The 25,781-nt window shown below is 35.9% G+C and overlaps 1 protein-coding gene across 6 annotated transcripts in view; it reads right to left on the bottom strand.

The window, feature by feature from the left end:
• Positions 1-25,781, bottom strand: part of ATF7IP (activating transcription factor 7 interacting protein) — a 131,130-nt gene that overhangs the window by 14,336 nt on the left and 91,013 nt on the right. For all 6 annotated transcript variants that reach the window (XM_023226138.1, XM_023226141.1, XM_023226136.1 and 3 more), the window contains 4 exons: positions 20,936-21,000; positions 12,912-12,990; positions 10,439-10,594; positions 7,704-7,886 (listed from right to left, as the gene is read on the bottom strand). In XM_023226138.1, coding sequence (XP_023081906.1) covers positions 7,704-7,886; positions 10,439-10,594; positions 12,912-12,990; positions 20,936-21,000 — 483 coding nt within the window. The remainder of the gene's footprint in view (positions 1-7,703; positions 7,887-10,438; positions 10,595-12,911; positions 12,991-20,935; positions 21,001-25,781) is intronic.

Raw genomic sequence — 25,781 nt, 5'->3', positions numbered from 1 at the left:
ATCAGCTGTCAGCAAATAAAAAGCACGCAAAAAAACGTGAAATGAAGAGACTGGTCTAGCCTCCCAGGCCTACATCTTTCTCCCCTGCTGGATGCTTCCTACCCTGAAACATTGGTCTCCAGGTTCCTCAGTTTTGGGTGTCAGACTGGCTTTCCTTGCTCCTAAGTTTGCAGACAGACTATTGTGGGATCTTGTGATAGTGTTAACATTTAATAAACTACTCTTTATAGATATATATAAAATATGTACTGTATCTATAAATTAATAGGCTATGTGTGTGTCTTATTAGTTCTGTCCCTTTAGAGAATCCTGACTAATTCAGATTTTGGTACCAGGATTGGGGGTCTAGAAGAACCAAATACAAAGGATGGAGTTCTTTCGTTGGTTTTGGGGTTTCTGGAGTTGGCTGCTTAATATGGTTAGATCCACAAATGCTAAGGACTCTACTTCTAATAGTATAAAGAACACTGATAGCACCTGGTGTGAACTGTTTAGAGTTATGCAAAATAAATGCATTTGACACTCCTGAATTGCCGCTTGTGAGAGGCAAGGAGTTTAGTGACTCTATACATGGTACCTTGGACCATGTGTGGAGAACCAAGGAACATAATGAAACTGGTCGGTTCCTCCTAAGTTCAGTGGACAAAGTGATAAAAGAAAATGATGGGCTGGGCGCAGTGGCTCACGCCTGTAATCCCAGCACTTTGGGAGGCCAAGGCGGGTGGATCACGAGATCCTGGCCCACACGGTGACACCCCTTCTCTACCAAAAATACAAAAAAATTAGCCGGGCGTGGTGGCGGGCACCTGTAGTCCAAGCTACTCCGGAGGCTGAGGTAGAAGAATGACGTGAACCCGGGAGGCGGAACTTGCAGTGAGCCGAGATCGCATCACTGCACTCCAGCCTGGGCGACAGAGTGAGACTCCGTCTCAAAAAAAAAAAAAAAAAAAAAAAGAAAAGAAAAACAAAGAAAATGATGAACTCAGGGATTCAGTCTCCTGGCTTCTGAAGCAAATACTGACCCTGAAATCTGCTAAGATTGCCGAGTGAGAGAGTGAGTTATCTCCTATAGAGAAAGAGCTGAAATTATAGAAAAACAGACACAAGCTCTTATCATGCAATTGGCGAACCTACAACAAAAGAGGCATGCACAGGTTCACCAGGTGTTTACAGCTAAAGTGAGGGCATTGATTGGAACAGCTTCCCTACACCCAGTGGGGGCAACATACCCTCCCTGACCCATGCTGCCATCAACATACCCTCCCTGACCCATGCTGCCATCAACATACCCTCCCTGACCCATGCTGCCATCAGTCTTTCCAACTTTGTCTGAGGAAATAAAGCCTGTGCTATGTGAGGCAACAGTGATGGCCTCCTGTGATGGCCTCCTCTGAGGCAGTTGCCAGGCAAGACAATGTTGAGTCTTCTCAGGGGCCACTCCAAACACCTCTCTTTGCTTCTAGACCTATAACTAGACTAAAGTACTGGTGGGCCCCTAGAGGTGAGCTTGAGAGTGTGACCTATGAGGAGGTAGGCTACATTCAAAGAGAACTGTTTTGAGTTCTCTAATTCACATGAACAGAAATCTGGAGAACAGGCATGGGGATGGATATTAAGGGTATGAGATTATGGTAGAAGGAACAAAGTTGGATCAGGCTGAATTTCTTGATTTGGGCCCACTAAGTAGGGACTCTGCATTTCAGGTTAGCTCAGGGAGTTAAAAATAAAAGGTTCTAATAGATTATTTGCTTAGTTAGTTGAAATAAGGATTAAAAGACGGCACATGTGAGTGAGCTGGAAATGACTGATCTCCCTTGGTTAATGTAGAGGAAGGGATCCAAAGACTAAGGAGATTGAGATGACAGAGCGAACTTTATCATCAGTCACTTTAGAGCTAGTCATCCCAGCTGGGAGGGTCCAGAAGATATACCCTTGACCAATGCCTTGAGAAACAGATTTGTGAGGGCAGCACCTGTATCTTTGAAGAGCCCTCTAACTGCTCGTCTCTGTATGTCAGATCTAACAGTGGGAACTGCAGTCACTCAACCACAAAATGTAAATACAATGGGAATAACTGGATCCTAAGTTGACAGGGGCCAAGTGGCAGCACTCAAGTGTTCAAGGCAAGGTTGGCATAGCTACCATAATGGACAGCACAGGCAAAGTGGCAATCAGAAGAGTCTGACTTGGATAGAGCTCTGGCATTGGCTAATTAATCACAGTGTTCCTAGAGGTGAAACTGATGGAAGCCTACTGCATTCCTAATTTATACAACCAGAAAACTTCTAGGTCGATGGAACAAAAGACTAAATTGAAGAATAAAAACAGAGAATGACGACCCCTCAAGTTCTAGACTTGAGTCAGTTTACAGACCAAGAACCCCTTGAACGAAGGCGAGGCTGAGTTCCCTTGAGGAAGGATCCCACTACATTCCTGACAACTTATGCAGTGAATCTTTCTCCCATCCTTCCCACAGGAGACCTCTGGCATTTTACCAGGGTAACTGTGCATTGAGGAAAGGGAAATGATCAGACATTTCAGGCACTACTGGACACTGGTTCTGAGCAGACATTGATTCCAGGAGACCCAAAGCATCACTGTGGTCCTCCAGTTAAAGTAGGGGCTTATGGAGGTCAGATAATTAATGGAGTTTTATCTCAGGTCTCACTTATAGTGGGTCCAGTGGGACCCTAGATTCATCCTGTGGTCATTTCCCCAGTGCCAAAATGCATAATCGGCATTGACATACTTAGCAGCTGGCAGATCCACCACATTGGCTCCTTGACTGGTAGGGTAAGGGCAACTATGGTGGGAAAGGTCAACTGGAAGCCATTAGAGATGCCTCTAAGAAATAGTAAATCAAAAACTATATCCCATCTCTGGAGGTACTGAAGAGATTAGTGCCACCATCAAGGACTTGAAAGATGCAGAGGTGGTGCTTGCCACCACGTCCCCATTCAATTCTCCCATTTGGCCTATGCAGAAGACAGATGGATCTTGAAGAACGGCAGTGGATTATCGTAAGCTTAATCAAGTGGTGACTCTAATTGCAGCTGCTGTATCAGATGCAGTTTCATTCCTTGAGAAAATTGACACATCTCCTAGTACCTGGAGTGCAGCCATTGACTCGGCAAATCCTTTTTCTCCATTCCTGTCCACAAGGACCACCAGAGGCAATTTGCCTTCAGTGGGCAAAGACGACAATATACCTTCACTGTCTTACCTCAGGGGTATATCAACTCTCCAGCTTTGTGTCATAATCTTATTCAGAGAGACCTTGATCAGTTTTTGCTCCTGCAAGATATCACACTGGTCCATTACATTGATGACATTATTCTGACTGGATCAAGTGAGCAAGAAGTAGCAAAAACACTGAACTTACTGGTGAGACATTTGTGTGCCAGAGGATGGGAAATAAATCCGACAAAATTCAGGGACCTTCTACCTCAGTAAAATTTCTAGGGGTCCAGTGATGTGGGGCCTGTCAACACATTCCTGTTAAGGCAAAGACTAGTTGCTGCAATTGGCCCTTCCTACAACCAAGAAACAAGCACAACATCTAGTGGACCTATTTGGATTTTGGATGCAACACATTCCTCATTTGGGTGTGTTACTCCAGCCCATTTATCGAGTGTACTGAAAGGTTGCCAGTTTTGAGTGTGGTTCAGAATAGGAGAAGGCTCTGCAACAGGTCCAGGCTATTGGGCAAGGTGTTCTGCCACTTGGGCCATATGACCAGCAGATTCAATGGTGCCTGAGGTGTGAGGGGCAGAGAGGGATGCTGTTAGAGCCTTTGGCAGGACCCCATAGGTGAATCACAGTGGAGGCCTCCAGGATTTTGGAGCAAGGCCCTGCCATCTTTTGCAGGTAACTACTCTCTTTTTGAGAGACAGCTCTTGGCCTGTTAACTGGGCTTTGGTGGAAACTGAACATTTGACTGTGGGTCATCAAGTCCCATGTGACCTGAGCTGACTATCATGAACTGGGTGCTTTCTGATCCACTTAGCCATAAAGTAGGTCATGCATCAAATGGAAGTGGTATATATGTGATTGGGTTCGAGCAGGTGCCGAAGGCACAAATAATTTACATGAGGAAGTGGCTCAATGCCCATGTCTCCACTCCTGCCACCCTGCATTCTCTTACCCAGCCTGTACTGATGGCCCCATGGGGGGGGTCCCTATGATCACCTGACAGTGGAACAGATGACTAGGGCCTGGTTCACAGATGGTTCTGCACCATATGCAAGCACCACTGGAAAGTGCACAGCTACAGCACTACAGCCCCTTTCTAGGTCATCCCTGAAGGACACCGGTGAAGGGGAATCTTCCCAGTTGGAAGAACTTCGAGCAGCACACCTGGTTGTGCACTTTGCTTGGAAGGATAGATGGCCAGATGCACGATTATATATAATTATGGGTTGTAACCAATGGTTTAGATGGATGGTCAAGGACTAGGAAGAATTATGATTGGAAAATTGGTGACAAAGAAATTTGGGGAAGAGATATGTGCATGGACTCTTTGAGTGGTCAAAAACTGTGAAGGTATTTGTATCCCTTGTGAGTGCTCACCAACGGGTGACCTCAGCAGAGGAAGATATTAATAATCCAGTTGATAGGATGACCCGTTCTGTGGACACCACTCAGCCTCTATCCACAGCCACCCCTGTCATCACCCAAAGGGCCCATGAACAAAGTAGCCATGGTGGCAGTGCTGGAGGTGATGCCTGGGCTCAGCAACATGGACTTCCACTTACCAAGGCTGATCTGACTATGGACATTGCTGAGTGCCCAATTGCCAGCAGAAGAGACCAACACTGAGCCCTCGATATGGCACGCCATTTCTTGGAGTGATCAGCTAGCTACCTGGTGGCAGGTTGATTATATTGGACCTCTTCTATCATGGAAAGGGAAGAGATTTGTCCTCCCTGGAATAGACACTTACTCCAGATATGAGTTTGCCTATGCTGCACACAATGCTTCTGCCAAGACTACTATCCATGGACTCACAGAATGCCTTATCCAACATCATGGTATTCCACACAGCACTGCCTCTGACCCAAGCACTCATTTTATGGCTAAAGAAGTGTGGCAGTGGGCTCATGCTCATGGAATTCACTGGTCTTACCATGTTCCTCATTGTTCTGAAGCAGCTGGATTTACAGAACGGTGGAATGGCCTTTTGAAGTCACAATTACAATCCCAACCAGGTGACAATACTTTGCAGGGCTGGGGCAAAGTTCTCCAGAAAGCCGTGTATGCTCTGAATCAGCGTCCAATATATATGGTGCTGTTTCTTCCACAGCCAGGATTCATGGGTCCAGGAATCAGGGGGTGTAAGTGGAAGTGGCACCACTCACCTTTACCCCTAGGGATCCACTAGCAAAATTTTTGCTTCCTTTTCCTGCGATATTACGTTCTGCTGGCCTAGAGGTCTTAGCTCCAGAGGGAGGAACGCTCGCACCAGGAGACACAAGGATTCCATTAAACTGGAACTTAAGATTGCGCCCTGGACACTTTGGGCTCCTCTTACCTTTAAGTCAACAGGCTAACAAGGGAGTTAGTGTTGGCTGTGGTGACTGTCCCGGACCACCAAGAAGAAATCAGTCTACTGTTCCAGAACGGAGGTAAGGAAGAGTATGCATGGAATACAGGAGATCCATTGAGGTGTCTCTTAGTATTACCATGCCCTGTGATTAAGGTCAACAGGAAACTATAACACCCCAATCTATGCGGCACTAAAAATACTCAGGAATGAAGGACTGGGTCACTCCACCAGGAATAAACCATGACCAGCTGAAGTGCTTGCTGAAGGCAAAGAGAATACAGAATGGGTAGTAGAAGAAGGTAGTCATCAATACCAGCCACGACCATGTGACCAGCTGCAGTATCGGGGACTGTAATTGTCATGAGTATTTCCTCCTTCTTTTGCTAATAACATGTTTGTGCATGTATACACTTGTACAAGAAAATATCTTTATTTCCTTTTCCTTCATCATGTGACATAAGATTTATTGACTTCCTATCAACATTTAAGTATTGTTAATTTTATGTAATAGTATTTGGCTTGGGGATTGATGCATTTCCGGTTGTACAAAGGATAGCTGTATTATGTTAGGTTTAATTATGGCCTTACTACTCTCTTTATTTGAAGAATATGTATAATCCGAGGAGATGTGTATGGGTTCAAGTTGACAAGGGGTGGACTTGTGATGGTTAACACTGAGTGTCAACTTGATGGAAGGATACAAAATAGTGATTCTGGGTGTGTCCGTTAGGGTGTTGCCAAAAGAGATTAACATTTGAGTCAGTGGGCTGCGGAAGGCAGATCCACCTTTAATCTGGTGGGCACAATCTAATCAACTGTCAATGAATACAAAGCAGGCAGAAAAACATGAAATGGAGAGACTGGCTAGCCTTCCAGCCTACATCTTTCTCCTGTGCTAGATGCTTTCTGCCCTTCAATATTGGACTCCAAATTCTTCAGTTTGGGGATTCAGTCTGGCTTTCCTTGCTCCTCAGCTTGCAGACAGCCTATTGAGGGATGTTTTGATCATGTAAGTTAATAGTTAGTAAACTCCCCTTTATGTATCTATTTATCCTGTTAGTTCTGTCCCTCTAGAGAACCCTAATACATTTAAATGATATCAATTTTGGTGGCAAAATCATAAAGAAAAGCAGAATGACTAACAGAAAAGTAGGAACAGTGGTTAACCTTTGATGGAAAGGAAAAGGGATGTAGTCAAGACAGGGATACAAGAGCACTTACAGGATACTGAAAAATTTCTACTTCTTAACCTGATGAAGAGTTCATATGTAATTCATTTTATTATTTGTCTTTACTTTAAAGTTTAGATATACCTTTTATATAAGCTTGTGTTTATATATTTTACTACTGCTTATATGTGGTTAATATATGATTTTTAAATGTCATATTTGTAACATGTTACATACATGTAACATATGTATGTAACTAACATATGATATATACAGGAAACTACAAGCTTTCTTTAACATTTTCCCTTCTTTTCTCAGCCACTTTCCATATCTTTAAGACTCTCATTGAAGGCTATCCTTTACCATGATTTCCATCATCTGGGCTAAATCACAACTGACCATTCCCACTCTAATTAGGGAAGGTGTTTCTTAATAGAGTAGAGAATATACCAATATCAAATTGTGTACTATACCAATACAGGCCATAAATAAACTTAAATTAAAGACAACACTCAGAGCACAAATCAACTAGTATACATGAACAATTTTCTCTGTTTAACTCTCCTAAGGGAAGAAAAATAATAATAGATTATTTTTGGTTATACTGCCATTTCTTTTTTGAAAACTATTTTTTAATTGACAAAAACATATATATTTATGGTATACAACATGTTTGAAATATGCATACATTGCAGAATGGCTAAATCTAGCTAACTGACATATGCATGATCTCACATACTTACCTTTTTTGTGTGTGGTGACAATACTTAAAATCTGCTCTATTGGATATTTTCAAGAATACACTACATTGATTTTAACTATACTATAGTTTCTATGTTGTAGTACAGATCTCTTGAACTTATAACAATACTTTTAATATGACATTATAAGAAATTTTTGCAAAATTTAACATTATTATATGCCATTCCAACTAAATGCTGAAGAGAACTACATGTATCTTGGGGCCATATACAAGAAAAATCTCTTACTATTTTGGGGATTGACCTGCCGAACAGCAGGAGCCTGCATAACAGTTCCTCGCAAGGGAGCCTGAGCTGGTGGTGCAGGAAGAGTTGTATAAACCACCTGGTGGTTTGCAGGAGCTCTTGGTACAGGGAGTCTTGTGGTCACCTGAGTTACTGGACGATGTGTTACATTCACGGTAGTTGGAGCTAATGCAAGGCAGAAAAAGATATTAAGAATACAGTAAATTTACGTTAAGCAAACAGTATTAAATGGTAGTTATCTTTGTATAAAATCTAATTAACTGATAAAGCAGATAGAAATAACAGTCTCCTTTTATGGTCTAAGATAAAAATGATAGGGCCAATAAACATTAATAATATTAAAATGCAAGCTTCACAGGAAAAGAACACCTCCACCACATCCAACTCCCTTCCCACTCTGGTTTGACCAGATAATAAGCAATGTAAAGATTTTTTTAAAAGGTTTAGAATCAAGAGTATGATGGCATAGGAGTGATTTAAAAGAGAAAAACCATAGGAGTGATTTAAAAGAGAAAAAAAAAAAAATTAAAACTAATTTTAATTGTTCTTAGCAAAGTAGAATCATAAGCCCTCCAGGCCTTCTACCAAGGGGGTGTAAATCCAAAAAGAGTATCTTTGTATTCCCAAAGATAAAGAAACTGACTGGCTATTGTTAATTCACATTTATTTTTCAAGTGAGCCAACCTATCTCTTTGACCATTATAATCAACATTTTGTTTAGCTGAACCAATCTATCTTTTTTAAAAACAGTAAATAAAATCCATTAAAAAACAGACTTCTCCCTTCTCTACTCTGGCATTCCTCCCATTGTATGTTCCAGAAAGCATTAATATCTTGAGTAATGTTAATAAATATTTATCAAAAAATGAGTCATAAACATTCACTGACAGCATGTATCTATAATAATGATTTTTAGTGACACTTTCTTGTTAACAACTCTCTGAATTAAAATCATATTTTACAAATGACCATGCAGTAATTATATAATAAAAAATAAATCAATCTACTTTGATATGGAAACACACGGGTCCTATAAAAAATCAATTTGGAGGAAAATACTGGCTACAACAAAGATAAAATGGTTTCTTTACTAAGGACTCTTCGGTCTTTACAGATCCTAACTTTCGATGTGAGTCTTCAGAAATGGGAAGAAAAAAGAAAGTATTAACAAGAAAGAACACTTATTTCTTCATCTCTTTACTCCCCATTCCATAATCTACACTGCCCACGGGTTTGAATAATGACATTTCCTTCCAAAACATCTAATTTTGATGACTGTCATTATAACTTTGTATAAATGTAAAGAAAGACACATAACACAGCTCCCAAGGTTGAACTTACTTATAACTGCCTATTTAGATAGGCCAGTGGTATTGAAATATGAGAACCAATATAAAATTTACACACCAGATAAAGTCACACAAGCACATTCTTTTGCCTGGAAATGCCAACAAGGTAAAATTTATTTTAACTGATGGGAAAGTCTGAATAAGCATCTAGGATTCTGAAATTCAACAAATCTAAACAGTTCCTAACAAAACAACCACACATTTGCTGCATCAACAATAATTTCATAACTCAAAGATTAATTAACAAATAGTTTGCTAAATCACTACGGAAAATATCCTGATTCCTACAAGTTATTTGGTATTTTAAGTGTAAATTTTACTGGATAAAACCCCACTTTAATTCAAAGTTTTCCTTAATGAGAAGAGTACTTATATAAGAACTGTGCAGATAAATCTTCAAGCAATGGACTGTTTTACAGAAGACAAACCATCTTGATTGGTTTCTGAACAGTTTAGGGAATACAGGCTAAATCTTGAAAAATTTGAATTTACAGCTTCTTGAAAGGTAGCAAGCATATGATTCCTGGTGGTAGTGTTAGACTATTTAAAGCTATTTCAAGATGAGACACATTTAAAACTTCTTGTTTGATAGGTCAGTTACAACTTCTTGGTTACACTGAGAACAAGTCATTATATCCATCTTTTCCAGAGAAATTACACTCATTTCTGCCATTTACAGAACATTTGCTGTGGCAGATGACAAATCTGCTACTTTTTAAATTTTTTGTAGAGATGGAGTTTCACTGTGTTGCCCAGGCTACTGTCAAGAATATAACTCAGAATAGTATTATTTTCCATATGCATGGGAATCACCAGAGTTTTATAGATATTAGGTGAATGTTATTTTGCGCAGCCAAGTAAGTTTGAGAAACACTTTTTATCTTAAATCATTCTTGGAGATGTACATTATAAATTAGCATAGTAAAGGCTCAGAGAAGCCTGCATTAAGAAAAAAATTAACTTAGCTTTAAACTCAGCATTTCCCAAGCATATTTAACCATGAAACTCTGTATTCATGAAACACCTATTAACACTGCAGAATAACTAGGAATTGGTTTACAGTTTCTAAATATTCTAACTCAGAATATTATTATTTTGGATGTGAATGCTTTTTAAAATTACCTCTATTTTTATTTATATAATGTTAAGTAAATAAATATATACTTTATAATCATTCTTTACCAGTGCTGCTGCTGAAGACAGTCAGTAAAACTAAGTTATACTGCCTTCAAAAGGACACACATTGTAGTCCTTAAATTAACAGTAAGAATTATTCTTAATTTTCTGTCATATCTTTCTGCTTAACTCCATAGTCGTAGTTCTCTACAGGTAAACTAAAGCTTCTACTCAATGATTCAGCAAATTTACCTGTAGGTAGTAAGTGTATGGTGGTCTGAGATGGTCCACTTGTTGGCACCCCAGATGGCTGAAGAGGCGGTGCTGGTTGTATGGGTTGCAATGGTCGTGACACAGGCTGAGAAGAACTCATGGTTGATACAGGAGTGTGATTTAGCTTTTTGGGGTCTGTTAGTTAAAAGTGAAATATTATGACTGACAAGAAAAAAATTAGGAAATACAAGTCTTTCCTCTATGGACAAATTTTACTTTTGCTTGCCACTTGGGTGTCACATTTACCTCTAAGAGAACAATTTATTTCCATTTTACTTATGTGTATTTTTGCTGATTTGAAAACTGAGTTAAGAGCATATGTAATTTGCTGGTGGTTCTATCACAGATTCTAATTCACATTTACAGAAATTCAGAAATAATCTTACTTGTAAATTCAATACAATATGCCAACTAGAATAATTCATTATTTGCACAAATATATAATCTACATACCTATAGAAAGAATACTCTTCTAGACAAATATCTATAAACTGATGAGTTTTCGCTGTGATCTTGAATTTCAATTACTACAATTATTTAGGTTCTTTGATAATAGATGGTTGCTTATCATCACTATATAGTCTTTAAAATAGACAAAGAATGACTAATCTCAAAAAAGGTCTTCAACAGCCTATAAAATAAATATTTGCATCTCAGAAAAAACTCTTAAAAACAGGAAACCACCCAAAAGTCCTTCTATCCAAAATAATCCCCATCAATTTCTGTCCCATAGAATTCCACACTACATGTAAATAAAACCCAAGGCATTAACGATGGATACTTTAATGCCATTAGAAAACAGTGTACTTTTAGGAATGTGAGAATTTGAGACAGACCCAAAGGTGGGGCAACAGAGAGACCCCATGAGGCATGGATGCTAGGGAAATGGTGACAGCACTGAAAACAAACTTTTAGGACTTTACTTTTTAATCCAGAATTAAGCCTACCTGTGTCCTCTCAAAAACCTGTATTTATTTTTTTCTTTAGGGATCCATTATAATAGTCACGGCTGTCCATTAAAAATTAGTGAAAGCAATAGAGATAATTTGAAACTTTTAAAGAACAATCATACTGGCTTGAGTTCAACCCAGATGAAGGATGGCATACATTTCTCAATTCAGTTTTAAATAACAAAATCAACTTTACTGTCATATAATCAATTGTATAGCTATTTAACTTTTGTTTTCCTAAGCTCAACTAGACTGATTCCCCAAAATACTACTTTTAAAATATTTGGGTTTTTTAAAAAGTAATGTCTTTAAGATAAGTAATTCAGCACATTATTACTATATTTTCCATGTGCAATAAACACCAGAGTTTTATAGATATGTAGCTGAACGTTATTTTGCGCAGCCAAGTAAGTTTGAGAGACACTTTATATCTTAAATCATTCTTAGAGATTTACATTATAAATCAGCATAGTACAGGCTCAGAGAAGTCTGCATTAAGAAAAAAATCAATTTAACTTTAAACTCAGCATTTCCCAAGCATATTTAACCATAGAACTTTGCATTCATGAAACACCTATTAACACTTCAGAATAACTAGGAATATGGTTTACAGTTTCTAAGTATTCTAACTCAGAATATTATTATTTTGGATGTGAATGCTTTTTAAAATTACTTCTATTTCTATTTATATAATGCTAAATAAAAGAAACTAATTCAAATGACCAAAATTAAATGTATACATACATATACAGTATCTACACTGAAACATAAACAGAGAGAGAAAAAGAACATTTAATGTAGAGACACAAGAGTTGAATTTTATTCCCAAGACCCTTACTGAGTGTGAATTGTTTTCTCTAAGGCTAACAAGTTTCCTCAAGTCTAAAATGAGTATTACAGGATTTTTTGCAAGGATCAAGTGAAATAAGAGATACAAAAACAGAGGTACTCCAAAAATTACAATATTCTCTTAATTGCTGTTTTCCTCTACAGATTGTTCATACTTATTTAAGAGTTGATTATATTTTAAATTTTTTTTTTTTTTTTTGAGACAGGGCCTCATTCTGTCACCCAGGCTGGAATACAGCAGCATAAACACAGCTCACGGCAGCCTCAACCTCCTAGGCTCAAGTTATCCTCTTGCCTCAGCCTCCCATGTAGCTGGGACCACAGACACATGCCAACACACCCAGCTAATCCTTAAATTTTTTGTAGAGATGGGATTTCACTGTGTTGCCCAGGCTGGTCTCAAACTCCTGGCCTCTTGCCTCAATCCTCCTGCCTTGGCCTCCCAAAGCACTGCAATTGCAGGTGTGAAACACTGCACCTGGCCAAATTTTAAAATTCTAATACAAAAACTTCCATTACAAAAAGAACACAAATAAACCAAGCATAATGCCGTAAACATCTGTCTTTGTAGAATATTGTACTGTATAAAAAAAAAAAAAAAAAAAAAAATGGTATCAAAACCAGGCCCAATCCCAAATTACTATTTGAAGTACCTTGTGAAGCTCCACTCTCTTCATCATCCATTGTGAGATCAATGACACCACCTGAATCACTGCCAGTGGCTTTTCCACTCTGAAAAACAAAGCTTATACATTTTACAAAGAAAACTCTGGCAGATATACAAGTTAAAAAATGAAATGGTGAGGTAAAATAAGACTAATGAGTAACCTGGTTCAATCAGGACCCCTAAAAGGCTGTACCTGAATAAAGAGAGTTTGTCTGACAAATGCTCCAGGATACTCATGTGTTAAACATCCACTATATGAAATACAATTTTCAAAAGAAATTCAAGACGTTTTCTTTAAAAAATTAGGCTATCTGTTGAACACAGCAAATAAGATTAAATACAAACACTATTCATTTTGTGATATTTAAAATGTTTATCAATACTACTCTAAATTATCAATATTAATCCACCACAACACCAAAGGCAATCATTCAAGCTAGAATTGGGTTATAGAAAATAATCTAAATTTTTTTGCCCTAAAAAAACGGTATGGTATACTATGAAATCACACGGTTTGCTATGCTATTAAATGCACAGCCAAGTTGACCAGTAACCCATCATCCAAAATCATAAGAAATATTAGGATTATAAGAAAAACCTTTAAAAACCACATGATAGCAACTGAAAAGGAAGGTAAGACAGTAAAAACCTAAAGAGCTAGGACTCTGAAGTCAGAAAGATTGAGTGTGTCTTACAGTTCTAACTTATCAGCTACCTGATTCAGATGGGTAATTATCTCAATTTCCAATATTTGAATATTGAGGCTATTGTGAGGATTAATCCAAATGTGTATATAAGGTGTTTAACGCCATATATGATACATGACAACTGCTTAATAACCGATAATCACAATTTACTTTGATATATTACACTGAGATCAATTCCAAATGATAAAGGTTTTCATCTGCAAAACTCAAATTGAGAAATTAAAGAAAATAATGCCTTGACTTTATAATATCTAGGCCCAACCCCAAGATAATAATGCAATTCTAATTCTTATAAATCTTTCTACAATAATGATTTCACAGAAAATGGGTTATAACAAACACCAAAGATCTATAAAATCCCAAACTAAAAGATCCCAAAAATCATCAAACAGACGTAAAATAAAGTTTCACTACAACATATTATCATTAAGGTCCAGAGCTTTGAAAAGTGGAACTAACTTAGGACAAAAAAATAAGTCAATACAAACTGACTCTAAGCAGAGATTAGATTCAGCAGATAAAGACTTGAAAGCAGCTATTAAAAATATGTTTAAAGCCAGGAGCAGTGGCTCATGCCTCTAATCCCAACACTTTGGGTGGCTAAGGCAGGCAGATCATGAGGTTAGGAGTTTGAGACCAGCCTGGCCAACATAGTGAAACCCCACCTCTACTAAAAATACAAAAATTAGCTGGACGTGATGGCGGGTGGCTATAGTCCCAGCTACTCGGGAGGCTGAGGCAGGAGAATCGCTTGAACCTGGGAGGTGGAGGTTGCAGTGAGCCGAGATTGCACCACTGTACTCCAGCCTAGGTGGCAGAGCAAGACTCCATCTCAAAAAAAAAAAAAAAAAAAAAAAATTTTTCAAAGAGTTAAATATAGTAACAATGAATGCATAAATAGGACATCTCTAAAAAGAAAAAGAAACAAAAAAATAGAAATAATAGAGCTGAAAAAATAATTACTAAAATAAAAATTAGCTAAGTAGGCATAAAAGCAGATTGGAGGGGGCAGGAAAAACTCAACGAAATTGATGCTAGATCAATAGAAATTTTCTAGTCCATAGGACACAAAAAAGAACAGAAGAAAATATGAAAAATGCCTGAAACCTGTGCAATAAGAAACAGTTTAGCAAAACCCTAAATGAGAAGAAACAAAGATCTAAAGAAAAAATTGAATAATAACCAAAAACTTCCCCAATTTGGTGGAAAACATTAATTTACAAATCAAAGAGGTACAATGAACCTCAAGCAGAAGAAACATTAAGAATCTATACACATCATAGTCCAAATACTGAAAACTAATAAAGAAAAATTTTGAAAGTAAACAGAACAAATTACATGTTATACAGGAGCAAAGAGTAACTGCTGACTATTGGTCAGAAACTATGGAAGCAAGACGACACTGGAACAATATATTCAAAGTGCTGATAATTAAAAAAAGAAACCCTTTAAGAATTGTATATCCAATGACACTCTCCTTGAAAAAAACGAGACAAAAGATACAAAAGGACATTTTTTAGATATTAAAAAACCAAGAGAATACATCACTAGCAGATCTACACTGTAAAGATGAGCTTAAGGACATTCTTCAGTTTGAAAGGAAATACCAACTTGGATCATAGAAGAGGACCAGAAAAGGTAAACATAAGGATAAATATTAAAGACTGTATCTCTTTTCTGTTCTTAACTTCTTTAAAATTCTGTAAGGCAACAATTAAAAACAATATATTTAGAGATCTACAACATACAGATTAAAAACAATGTAATATATGTGCAATATATGTGAAAACATGAATGTGATATTTAAGGAAAGCAACTTCATCAAGGAGGTAAATGTATACATACAATTGCATGGTTCCTATAATGAAGATTCAGATACATAAACTCTAGAACAATCCCTAAAACACACACACACACACACACATAAACACACACACACACACACACACAGAGATAGAGCACTAAAAAGCTAACAGAGGAATTAAGACAGAATGTTTTAAAAAAAAACTGATACAAAATAAAGCAGGAAAGGTACACAGAAACCAACAAAAAAAGAAAACAGATGAAACAAATAGGAAACAAATAGCAAAATAGCAGACCTAAGCACAATCCTATCAAAACTTATATTAACTATAAATGGTCTAAAAACTCCTATCAAAATGTAGAGATTATCAAATGGGATAACACAACAACAAATCAAGAAATATGATTTTTTTTCTCTTGCAGATTCACTTTAAATACAAAGACACAGACTGAAAGTAAAAAGCTGAAAAAAGTAACATGCAAACAGTAAGCATAAAAAAGCTGCTGTCACTATGTTAATATCAAAAACAGAGACAAAGAGGGAAATTTTACAATGATAAAAGTATGGCAAGATTACAAATTATACATTATAAAAAATACCATGTAATACAGGGTCAAAATCTATGAAGCAAAACTGATAAAATTAAAGGAAGAAACAGATTCACAATCATACCACTCTTAGTAATAGATAAAACCACTACAGCAAAAGGCAATAATCAGTAAACATACAAATAATCCAAATTACACTATTAACCATGCTATATTGACATTTATAAAACATTACACCCAACAGCAGAATACATATTCTTTTAAAGTGTAATGGTACATTCACTAAGATATATACCACAGATGGGGCTTTATAACACGTATCTAATTTGTGTAAAAGTAACAAAGTCATACAGAGGATATCTTCTAAATCCAATAGCATTAAATGAAAAATCAATAATAAATTTGCAAAACCCCCAAACACTATGAAATTAAACAAATTACTAACCAAACAACCTAGGACCCAAAAGGAAATGACAAGGAACTACATAAAATAAAAATGCAACACACGAAAATTTATGGAATGCAGCCAAAGCAGTGCTCAGAGGAAAATATGTACCATTAAATGCTTATATAGATCGAGAAGACCTACAAGCAATGATCTAATGATAAATTATGATTTTTATTGATCATAAACTGACAGATACAATTTATCTATTATCATATACAAGTAGTTTCCTGAATAGACTTTCTTTTTTGACAAATAAAATTGGTAATTACTTCAATAACTATTAACTACATTTATAAGATAGTCATGATAGCTAGCACTATTCCTATTAGACTCTGCACTAAATGCTTTACATGCATTAACACATTTACTCTTCCTAATATTTCTATGTGGTAACTACTAGCACTAGCTCTATTTTATAGGTGAAAAGTCGAAGGTGTTCAATAACTTAACATAGCACCCACCTACTATTAAGTGACAAGCTCCAGGTTGTCTGACTGTAGACCTTATTATTTCTATGCCACCAGGTGGAAACGAACAAACACAGACATGTGATACACATACATGTGATACATATATCTTTACATTTTTTCCTGACAAAATATTATGTCTGAGAAATCTAATCAGAGACACGTTTATATCTGTTTTTACACATATTACTGAAACCTTCAGTTTGAAATCATTAGAAAATAATATCAAATAGTTTTTAACACTAGAAATTTTATTAATAAAGAGTTACCTAATCATGTGCCCTTTTCCAAAATGAACAGTCTCAACAAGCAAACACTAAGAAAATTTCAAGAGAGCAAACATACTAGCTTTGTAGCTTTTTTGGTAATGAAACAAGAATATACCTGAAAGGCACACTTCAGCAAATGTGAAGAAAGAGTTAACAAAGAAGAGCTGGTTGTTCATTCCTTGCACATCTCTCCAAGGGAACTTGGAACCATAATTGAGACTTGGTTAGTTATCAGGAATGTTGCCCTTGGAAGGTCATGTTAACGATTAATTCTCTTATATACACTCTGAACAGTGAACTGTGCCATACTGTGTTCATCAGGATTGCTTTGCATAAATATGAAGATTGATGATGTACACTTGGGTTTCATTGTTGGGATCCTGAGTTTCACAGAAAAATGCCACTATGTGACCAGACCTCCAAAAAACCTCAGACCCTGAGACTCAATCAGGATTCTCTGGGAAAAGACTCTTGGCACATGTCTCTAAGCCAGAGAAAAAACAAATTCTGTGCGATCCCAGACAGACGACTTGGAAGTCTTTTCCTGATCTCTCTCAACTTCAACTCTGCACATTTTTTTCCCTGTTGCTCTTGCTCTACACCTTTGGTTGTGACAAATCATAATGGTGAGTATAACCTACTACTGGGTCTTATGAAATCCTTCTAGCAAATCAGCAAACTTAAAGGTGATCTTGAGTCCTTCAAAACAACAATTACAGATAGCAATGCTATTTTATAACTTATGTTGATAATTTGAATAAATTTGTTTTTCAGGATATAAAACTAATAATTCATTATATAAATGATATATAGTAATAAAATATACAGTAATAAATTATGTGCAATATGTTAATAAATAGTTATTTGGGGATATCAGATAAATCTTCATTTAACAACTACAAGAGGATATTTTACATATTTCATCATTTGCTAATTAACTACAGCCGAACAACAAGCATTTCCACACCAGACATCCAAGTTTCTCTTTTTTTCCTTTCTTTTTTTTTTTTTTTTTTTTGAGATAGTGTCTCATTTTGTCACCCAGGCTGGAATGCAGTGGCATTATCTTGGCTCACTGCAACCTTCTCTTCCCAGGTTCAAGTGATCCTCCTGTCTCAGCCTCCCAAGGGATTACAAGCATGCACCACCACCCTCAGCTAATTTTTGTAGTTTTAGTAGAGACATGTTGGCCAGCCTGGTCTCGAACTCCTGACCTCAAGTGATCTGCCCGTCTTGGCCTCCCAAAGTGCTAGGATTACAGGCATAAGCCACTGTGCCTGGCCTTAGACATCCAGATTTCTTCTGATCTATTTAAAGTGTTACGAAGTACAGCTAAGTAGGCTTGGGATAGAAAAAATGAAGTTAGCCAGTTGTACTTACAATGTGACAATTCAAAGAATCACAGGCTACCTGTTTCACACTAGTTTCTATCTGCTAGAAAGTTGCACATTGGGGTAAAAAGATATCAAGAATTTCTTAGTCAACAGTGGAACATAAATAAAGGTATTCATCACAATGACAAAAATGATATTTGTTTCAAAAAATTCTGGCTGGCAAGCATAACTTCATAACTGAAAGCACATATATACTTCCATTATGGTTTCTTATTACATAATAAAACTCCTGTAATTGTATTTATTATTCATATACATAATTGACACTGATTCAAAGCTGAAACTTTGTTATTTTTGATAAGGCACTACTTCAGCAGGCTGGCTGCTCAAACTGCTTGTATGCATTGTTTTATACTCAGATATTAAATTCCTCTTCCTTGAAGCCAAATAAAATATCTATTGAGAGCTTAACATTAAGTTGTACTATTGCTTTGCTTTCTGATGAAGGCAATTCCTGTTTCAAGTGTCTTTTTTTTTTTTCTTTAAGTTTCTTCTTTTTTATAGAGACAGAGTCTCACTTTGTTGCCCAGGCTGGTTTTGAACTCCTGGGCTCAAGTGATCCTCCTGTCTCTGCCTCCCAAAGGGCTGGGATTATAGACGTGAGCCAACACGCCCCACCTCAAGTGTCTTACATTATATCCATTTTAATTTCACTTATATATTTATGATGTTACATATATTATTTATTATTTTTTTGAGATGGGATGGAGTTTCATTCTTTCACCCACACTGGAGTGAAGTGGTATGATCTCAGCTCACTGCAACCTCCGCTCTCCTGGGTTCAAGCAATTCTCCTGCCTTAGCCTCCCAAGTAGCTGGGATTACAGGCACCTGCCACCACGCCAGGCTAATTTTTGTCTTTTTAGTAGAGACGGGATTTCCCTATGTTGGCCAGGCTGGTCTCGAACTCCTGATCTCAGGTGATCATCTGCCCGCCTCGGCCTCCCAAAGTGCTAGGATTACAAGTGTGAGACACCGTGCCCAGCTACATATACTATATTTCAGCAAAATACTCTATACAATAGAGTTCAATACAACTTTCTGCAATGATGAAAACAGTCTATATCTGTGTGGTCCAATATGCTAGCCACTAGCCATTTGTAGCTACTGAACCTTGAAATGGGGGTTATTTTGACTGAGGAACTAAATTTTTAATTTAATTTAAATAGCTACATTTGACTAGTGGCTATCATATTAGATATCACAGCTCTAGAAGAACCACCATTTATAAAATTACAAAAGACAGCCATCATAATGTCCATTTTCCTTTCCTTGAAAATATTACTTGTTTAAAAAAAAAAAAAAACTCACTGAGGGAAGTAGAGATGTTCAGAAATCCTTTGTTTAAAGTTTAACTAGATTTCCTATAAATATCACTAAGTATCACTGAATATATCAGCATTTTCTATACGTCTTCTAGAAAGTATCTCAATCTTGTAATTTTAAATGAAAACACAGTTATAATCCACAAGACATGCTGAGAAACAATCCCAACTTTGATCTCTAATACTGCACACAAAAACTGCTAACACTTGTAAGAAGTTACGATATTTTTAATAGCTTTTATTTGATCTATAAACTATGGTGTATATCTAAGTTGGTCAAAATCCATTATTTTTAAGGAAAATAGTCACATTTAAAGATCAAATGATGCCCTTGTTTTAAAAATCTTGTCAGTTTTTCATGCCTGACATGCTCAAGATTTTTGTTGTTGTAGGAATATATGAGCTTCTTGAAATGATTCAAAGGAAGTGAAGAAAATAAAACTATCAACAACCTAATCACTATGAATTGATTATACTTACAGCAATAAAGAACAAGGAAGAACACTGTTAATACAGGAAAGAAGTAGTTACACTATTACTGAGTGGTTAAGATTTAATAGGAAAAAGTACAAAGACTGGCAAAGTGCTAATAAACAAGCAGACAGACAAAAAATTCTTCCTCAAAAGGTATTTCTGATTACTTCTGAGAAAATTAAAATGGTGGGTGGTAGGGGTAGAGAGTGGTACAAGTGAGGGTAAACCAGTGAAACACTCTTAAAAAAGATGTACCTGGAAGAAATTACATGTGTTTTCTTTTTGCAGACAATCTTTACAGAATGTAAAGGCAAATGACTGGACTATCAATTGTACTAATCAAATCAGTCAGTTAATAAACTATTACCTCTAAGAGAACTGCTATGTAAAAACAAAACAAGACAAAACAAAAAACCTCAATTCTTGTCAAATATTACAGAGAAGTTATGAGACAATGTTTGGACAGTTATAAAAAACAGACATAGAACAATTTTCATTCAATCAAAGAATGATGAAAATTCATTTTCCTGTAGACCATAATTAGGATTTTACTGTGAAGAAGGAAAAATCTTACCTGTGATGTGCTATCAGCTGCTTTCTTATTGACAGAAGCATCTATTGTTTTGTTTGTCTGGTTTTCTGAAAAGTAAAAAAAAAGCCATTTTTAAAAACATCTACAAAATGTAAAAAGTTAAGCTGCTTTATATAAAACAACTCATGTAGTTTTCTCCAACTATTTTTCTGTCAACATGTCACATATGTAAATAAAAACTCAAACTCACAGATCACTGCTATAGTATCTTTCAGAAGGGGAAATTCACAATACTGATTAAAAAAAACTTTCCACTGGCCCAGCAATTTTAACTCTAAGCAGTATCTCATGGAAATGATTTAAGATACACATAACTTAAATGTTCTAACATGAGGAAATAGTTAAACAAAATATAATTCCTCCATACTATGTCCCTTTGGAGAAAAAAATTTAATATGTCAAAAATGTTTCCAATAAATTCAGTAGAAACAGTTGCAGTAAATCTAAGAAAATACACATGGCATATTTTTCAGTAGTTCAATCATCCGTGATTTTTCTTTCTCTGTTCATTTTTCAATTAACTTGTAATGAGTTTGCAGTTAAAAAATAATGTTACTTCCAGAACAGCACAGAAAATGAACAAAACATATTTTGTCCCAATTTCTAATGAGAGGAAAAGACAGAATGCATTAAATTTCATCAAAGGTTTTATGCACCTATTGAGATTATTTAGGGTTTCCTGTTTGGTAACATGGGGTTTTTAAATGTTGAAACAGTCCATCCTTTCTTTCTGGAGATAAAACCCTCTTGGTCAAACTATGGCATTCCTTTCATTTGTAAGTCTTCAGAATGCATACAGAGTAAACAATTTGTGTTTAAAAAAATACAGGAGATTAAACTACCTATGTATTTCCATATGTACATATATAAATCTGTATGTCTAAAAAATCAAGTTGGGTTAATATTCACCTGTTACAAGAGAAGTATTCTAGGGTACAGAAGTAAAAAGGATGCCCTTTGATTTCTCCTACCTTGTCTGAATTACTTTCTTTTTGTAAGAAGAATATTAATATATTATCTATTTATTAAAAAATATATTCAAATAACTTCATTTATTACAAACGAGCATCTGTTTGGGACTACGAAGTTCCTGAAAGACTAACAAAACTAATTCTAGGTTACTGATGTTACATAGTGGAGTTATTAAGATACACTAGGTGATATTACCAAAATATCAGTGATTTACTACCAAAGGTTTTTATATACGATGTTAAAATACATTCATTTGGATTTGAAACACTTCCATCTTCAAATCAAAATAAGATAACTTTACATAAAAAGTAAATGAGGAAGCTTCACTTTTGTGTTTTTATTTTTTAATTCTTTATTTTATTTATTTTTTTCTTTTTGAGACAGAGTCTTGCTCTGTCACCCAGACTGGAGTGCAGTGGCACGATCTTGGCTCAATGCAACCTCCATCTCCCAGGTTCAAGCGATTCTCATGTCTCAGGCTCCTGAGTAGCTGGGACTACCAGTGAGTGCCACCATGCCTGGCTAATTTTTGTTTTAGTAGAGACCTGCTTTCACCATGCTGGCCAGGCTGGTCTCGATCTTCTGGCCTCAAGTGATCCACCTGCCTCGCCCTCCCAAAGTGCTGGGATTATAGGCATGAGCCAACATACCTGGCCTCATTTTTACTTTCTGTCATAATATTTTCATATAAGAAAATTCCTAAAGATGCAAGAAAGATTTAGACTGCTTAATAAAATGTTACATACACATTTCTTTGTTACCCAGCATGATTCTCTCTTAGACCTAATTGCCTTAGAGCTATAAGTTAATTATTCGCGGAACTGTAATAATATTCCTTATTCTAGATTCTCAACTAACATCTCCCTTGCCCATTATTACACAATTTTTCCCTTGATTCTTAATATAATGTCTTATAGCTCCATTGCATTGCTTTTGCTTTCTTCTGTAAGATCTACTTTGGATGACTTCAGGATATAAATATTATAACTCCATCTATCAAGGCAACAAAACTGGTCAGGAAGTAAAATAAGAAATTATAGCTTAAAATCCTTCTATCATATGGAATACATCTCCATAAAAATAAAAATAAAAGTAAATAAAATTAAAAAGTACTTTACAGGAGTTAAACTGGCAGTATCCCTTAGTAGCTCTGGATAACTGTATGAACATAAAAAAGGCAAACACTTCATTCATTTAATTCTGTCCTTGAAGAAATGGTTGAATAAATAATTGCTGTGTTTAAACTCTTACTTGTTTTTGTTTCTGAGACAGGGACCTTCCCCTGTTGCCCAGGTTGGAGTGCAGTGGCACGACCATGGCTCACTGCAGCCTTGACCTCCTGGGTTCAAGCAATCCTCCTCCTTCCGCCTCCTGGGTAGCTGGGACTGCAGGCATGTGTCACCATGCCAAACTAATTTTTTATTTTTTGTACATATGGGGGTCTCACTATATTGCAAGGCTGGTCTTGAGCTCCTGAGCTCAAGCCATCCTCCTGCCTCAGCCTACCAAAGTGTTGGTATTACAGGCATAAGCCACCATGCCCAACCAACTCTAGTTTTACACAGTCTTAGAACAAGATGTTTAACGAAATCTGAAAGTGTACCTTGTACATGGATTGTATATAACTTCCCCCAAATCTGTTCTTTCTTTAATGTATAGTTTAGTAAATGGAGTAACATTTAAAAATGTCTTAGAAAGCTGAGTCATCTTTGAGTTCTCCATCTTTTCCACACAACTAAACTTTTATTAATAAATTACCAAGTACCTCTTAAATAACGTTTAAATCTTTTTCATACCACCATCTCTCATCTCGTACACTACAAGAGCCTCCAGTCTCCTAATTGGTCTTCCTAACACTATTCTTATCCCTTCCAAACCATTCTCCATACTGTAACCAGGGCTCATGGATGTCACATTACCCTCTATACCCCCTACAAAAACCCTTTAACCCTATTTCCCCCATTCTTCTGTTCATTACTTCACACCTTTCCAGATTTCCCATGTTCTCTTTTGTCCTCTCACGAAAACCTGCAAATCCTAACACTCATCACATTTATAATTAATTGGTTATTTAATGACTACATTCCCTATTTGATTGTAAGCTTGGTGAGATCATAGTGACTATTTTATACATTTCTCTGTATCTAAAGAACCTCAGATAATATAGTCATTCATTACTTTGTGAATGAATGAAATTAGCTATAGTTTGAGCTTTAAATTTCCAAGCCCTTAGGAGGACATTTACCTCACTATAAACAGAAATACAGATTTAAAATCCATAAGGATATACTTAACTGTAATAAAATAAATACAAATGCATGAACATATAGCATATGTTATTAAGCAAATATAATACCCACATAAGTATAGAGCTTAGAAAATTTTCATTATATAACCTAATTAACTTATCACAAACTACTAAATGTAGTAGAGATGTACTGAAGTTTGGCTTCAGTTTAGGTTTTGGGAATCCTAAAAAGCCAAATGCCTACTTTAACATCATTTATGCCACTGCTGAAATTATACCTGATCAAAGAACATATTATAAGTAATAATTTATTAATAAAGTCAGAACTGAAGAATAAGCAAGTTCGTAAGATCTCATTTTAGTTAGCATTATGAAAAAAATACAAAGCTTGTCATTCACATTTATTCATTATCAAATGTAGGTAAGCATTCTAAATGGAACTTGAAGATCTCGATACAATTACATATTAAAAATATATAAATGTGTTAAATAAATATATGTGTTAAAATATGTAATTTTATGTTTAGAAATAATTGTACATTATCTTAGAATGCTACACCAATTAATGATTGTGAATACTTACTTTTATATAAAAAAATTAAGAATAGTCAAATGAAACAGACTGACATGCATTACTAATACTGTACATCAACTAATTTGGGGAATATACCCTTTCTATAAAAACTCTAAGAGAAGAGAATAATGAAATTATAATTCTGACACTTTAAGAAGTGTTTGGAGTACGAGCATGACAGTAAACAAATACTCTTAAATTATTTCTTTTCAAGTCATGGTTTTTCAGGAAAAGTTCTCTATTTAAGAATATACCTCATCTCATGACCATGAAATTAAAACAATATCAACTTTGCCTCAAAATTTCATAAGAAGGAAAACCCAAAATCACATAAAACAATGTCCATCACTAAATCATCTGGTATTAAAAAATACTAAGAACTAAAAGAAAAAGAAGTTACAGAAAAATGAAATCTCACCCAAAAATCTTGTATGTCCACTGACCTCAGTTAAAAGTAAGCCTCTCTTTTAGTGTTGTAAACATGAAAGAATATCCAAAAAATAATGTGGTAGCAGATAACACTAACAAACATTTGCTCCTGTACTGTGCAAACATTTAAATTGTAAATACTATAATAATAATTACACTTTCATATAAAATATTAGTTTATTCTTATAAATATGATAATAAGAGTGATATCCAGCTTCAATCCAACATTAATTTTGATCTGCCACTCATTTACTTTCTTAACAACTCTGAAATACCATTATTGTTTTATATGAGAAAACACTTAGGGAGTAACTACACTAGTAATGACTATATGACAAATAAAAACTAAGGCTTGTACATCTCACTTATAAAAGTAATTTTGTACTTTAGAATTTATTTCCTATATTACATGGTCACTTACAACATCAATAAGAAAAACACTGTAGCAATTTTACTATACACATGATGCCTACCCTTCCCTGCCTTTCCAAAAGTAGTGCGGATAAATGTGAAGTCAGGAATGAAGAATAAGCAAGCTCAAGAATGCATATAAAACAAACTCTTTCCAGGAACCAGGAAGACACAGAGTTTGGCAGATTTTAAAC

The sequence above is a fragment of the Piliocolobus tephrosceles genome, chromosome 10 (assembly GCF_002776525.5).
Source record: "Piliocolobus tephrosceles isolate RC106 chromosome 10, ASM277652v3, whole genome shotgun sequence".
In the NCBI taxonomy this organism is placed as follows: Eukaryota; Metazoa; Chordata; class Mammalia; order Primates; family Cercopithecidae; genus Piliocolobus; species Piliocolobus tephrosceles.
Note: the sequence above shows the minus strand (reverse complement) of the source record. Positions and strands in the feature narration are given on the sequence as shown.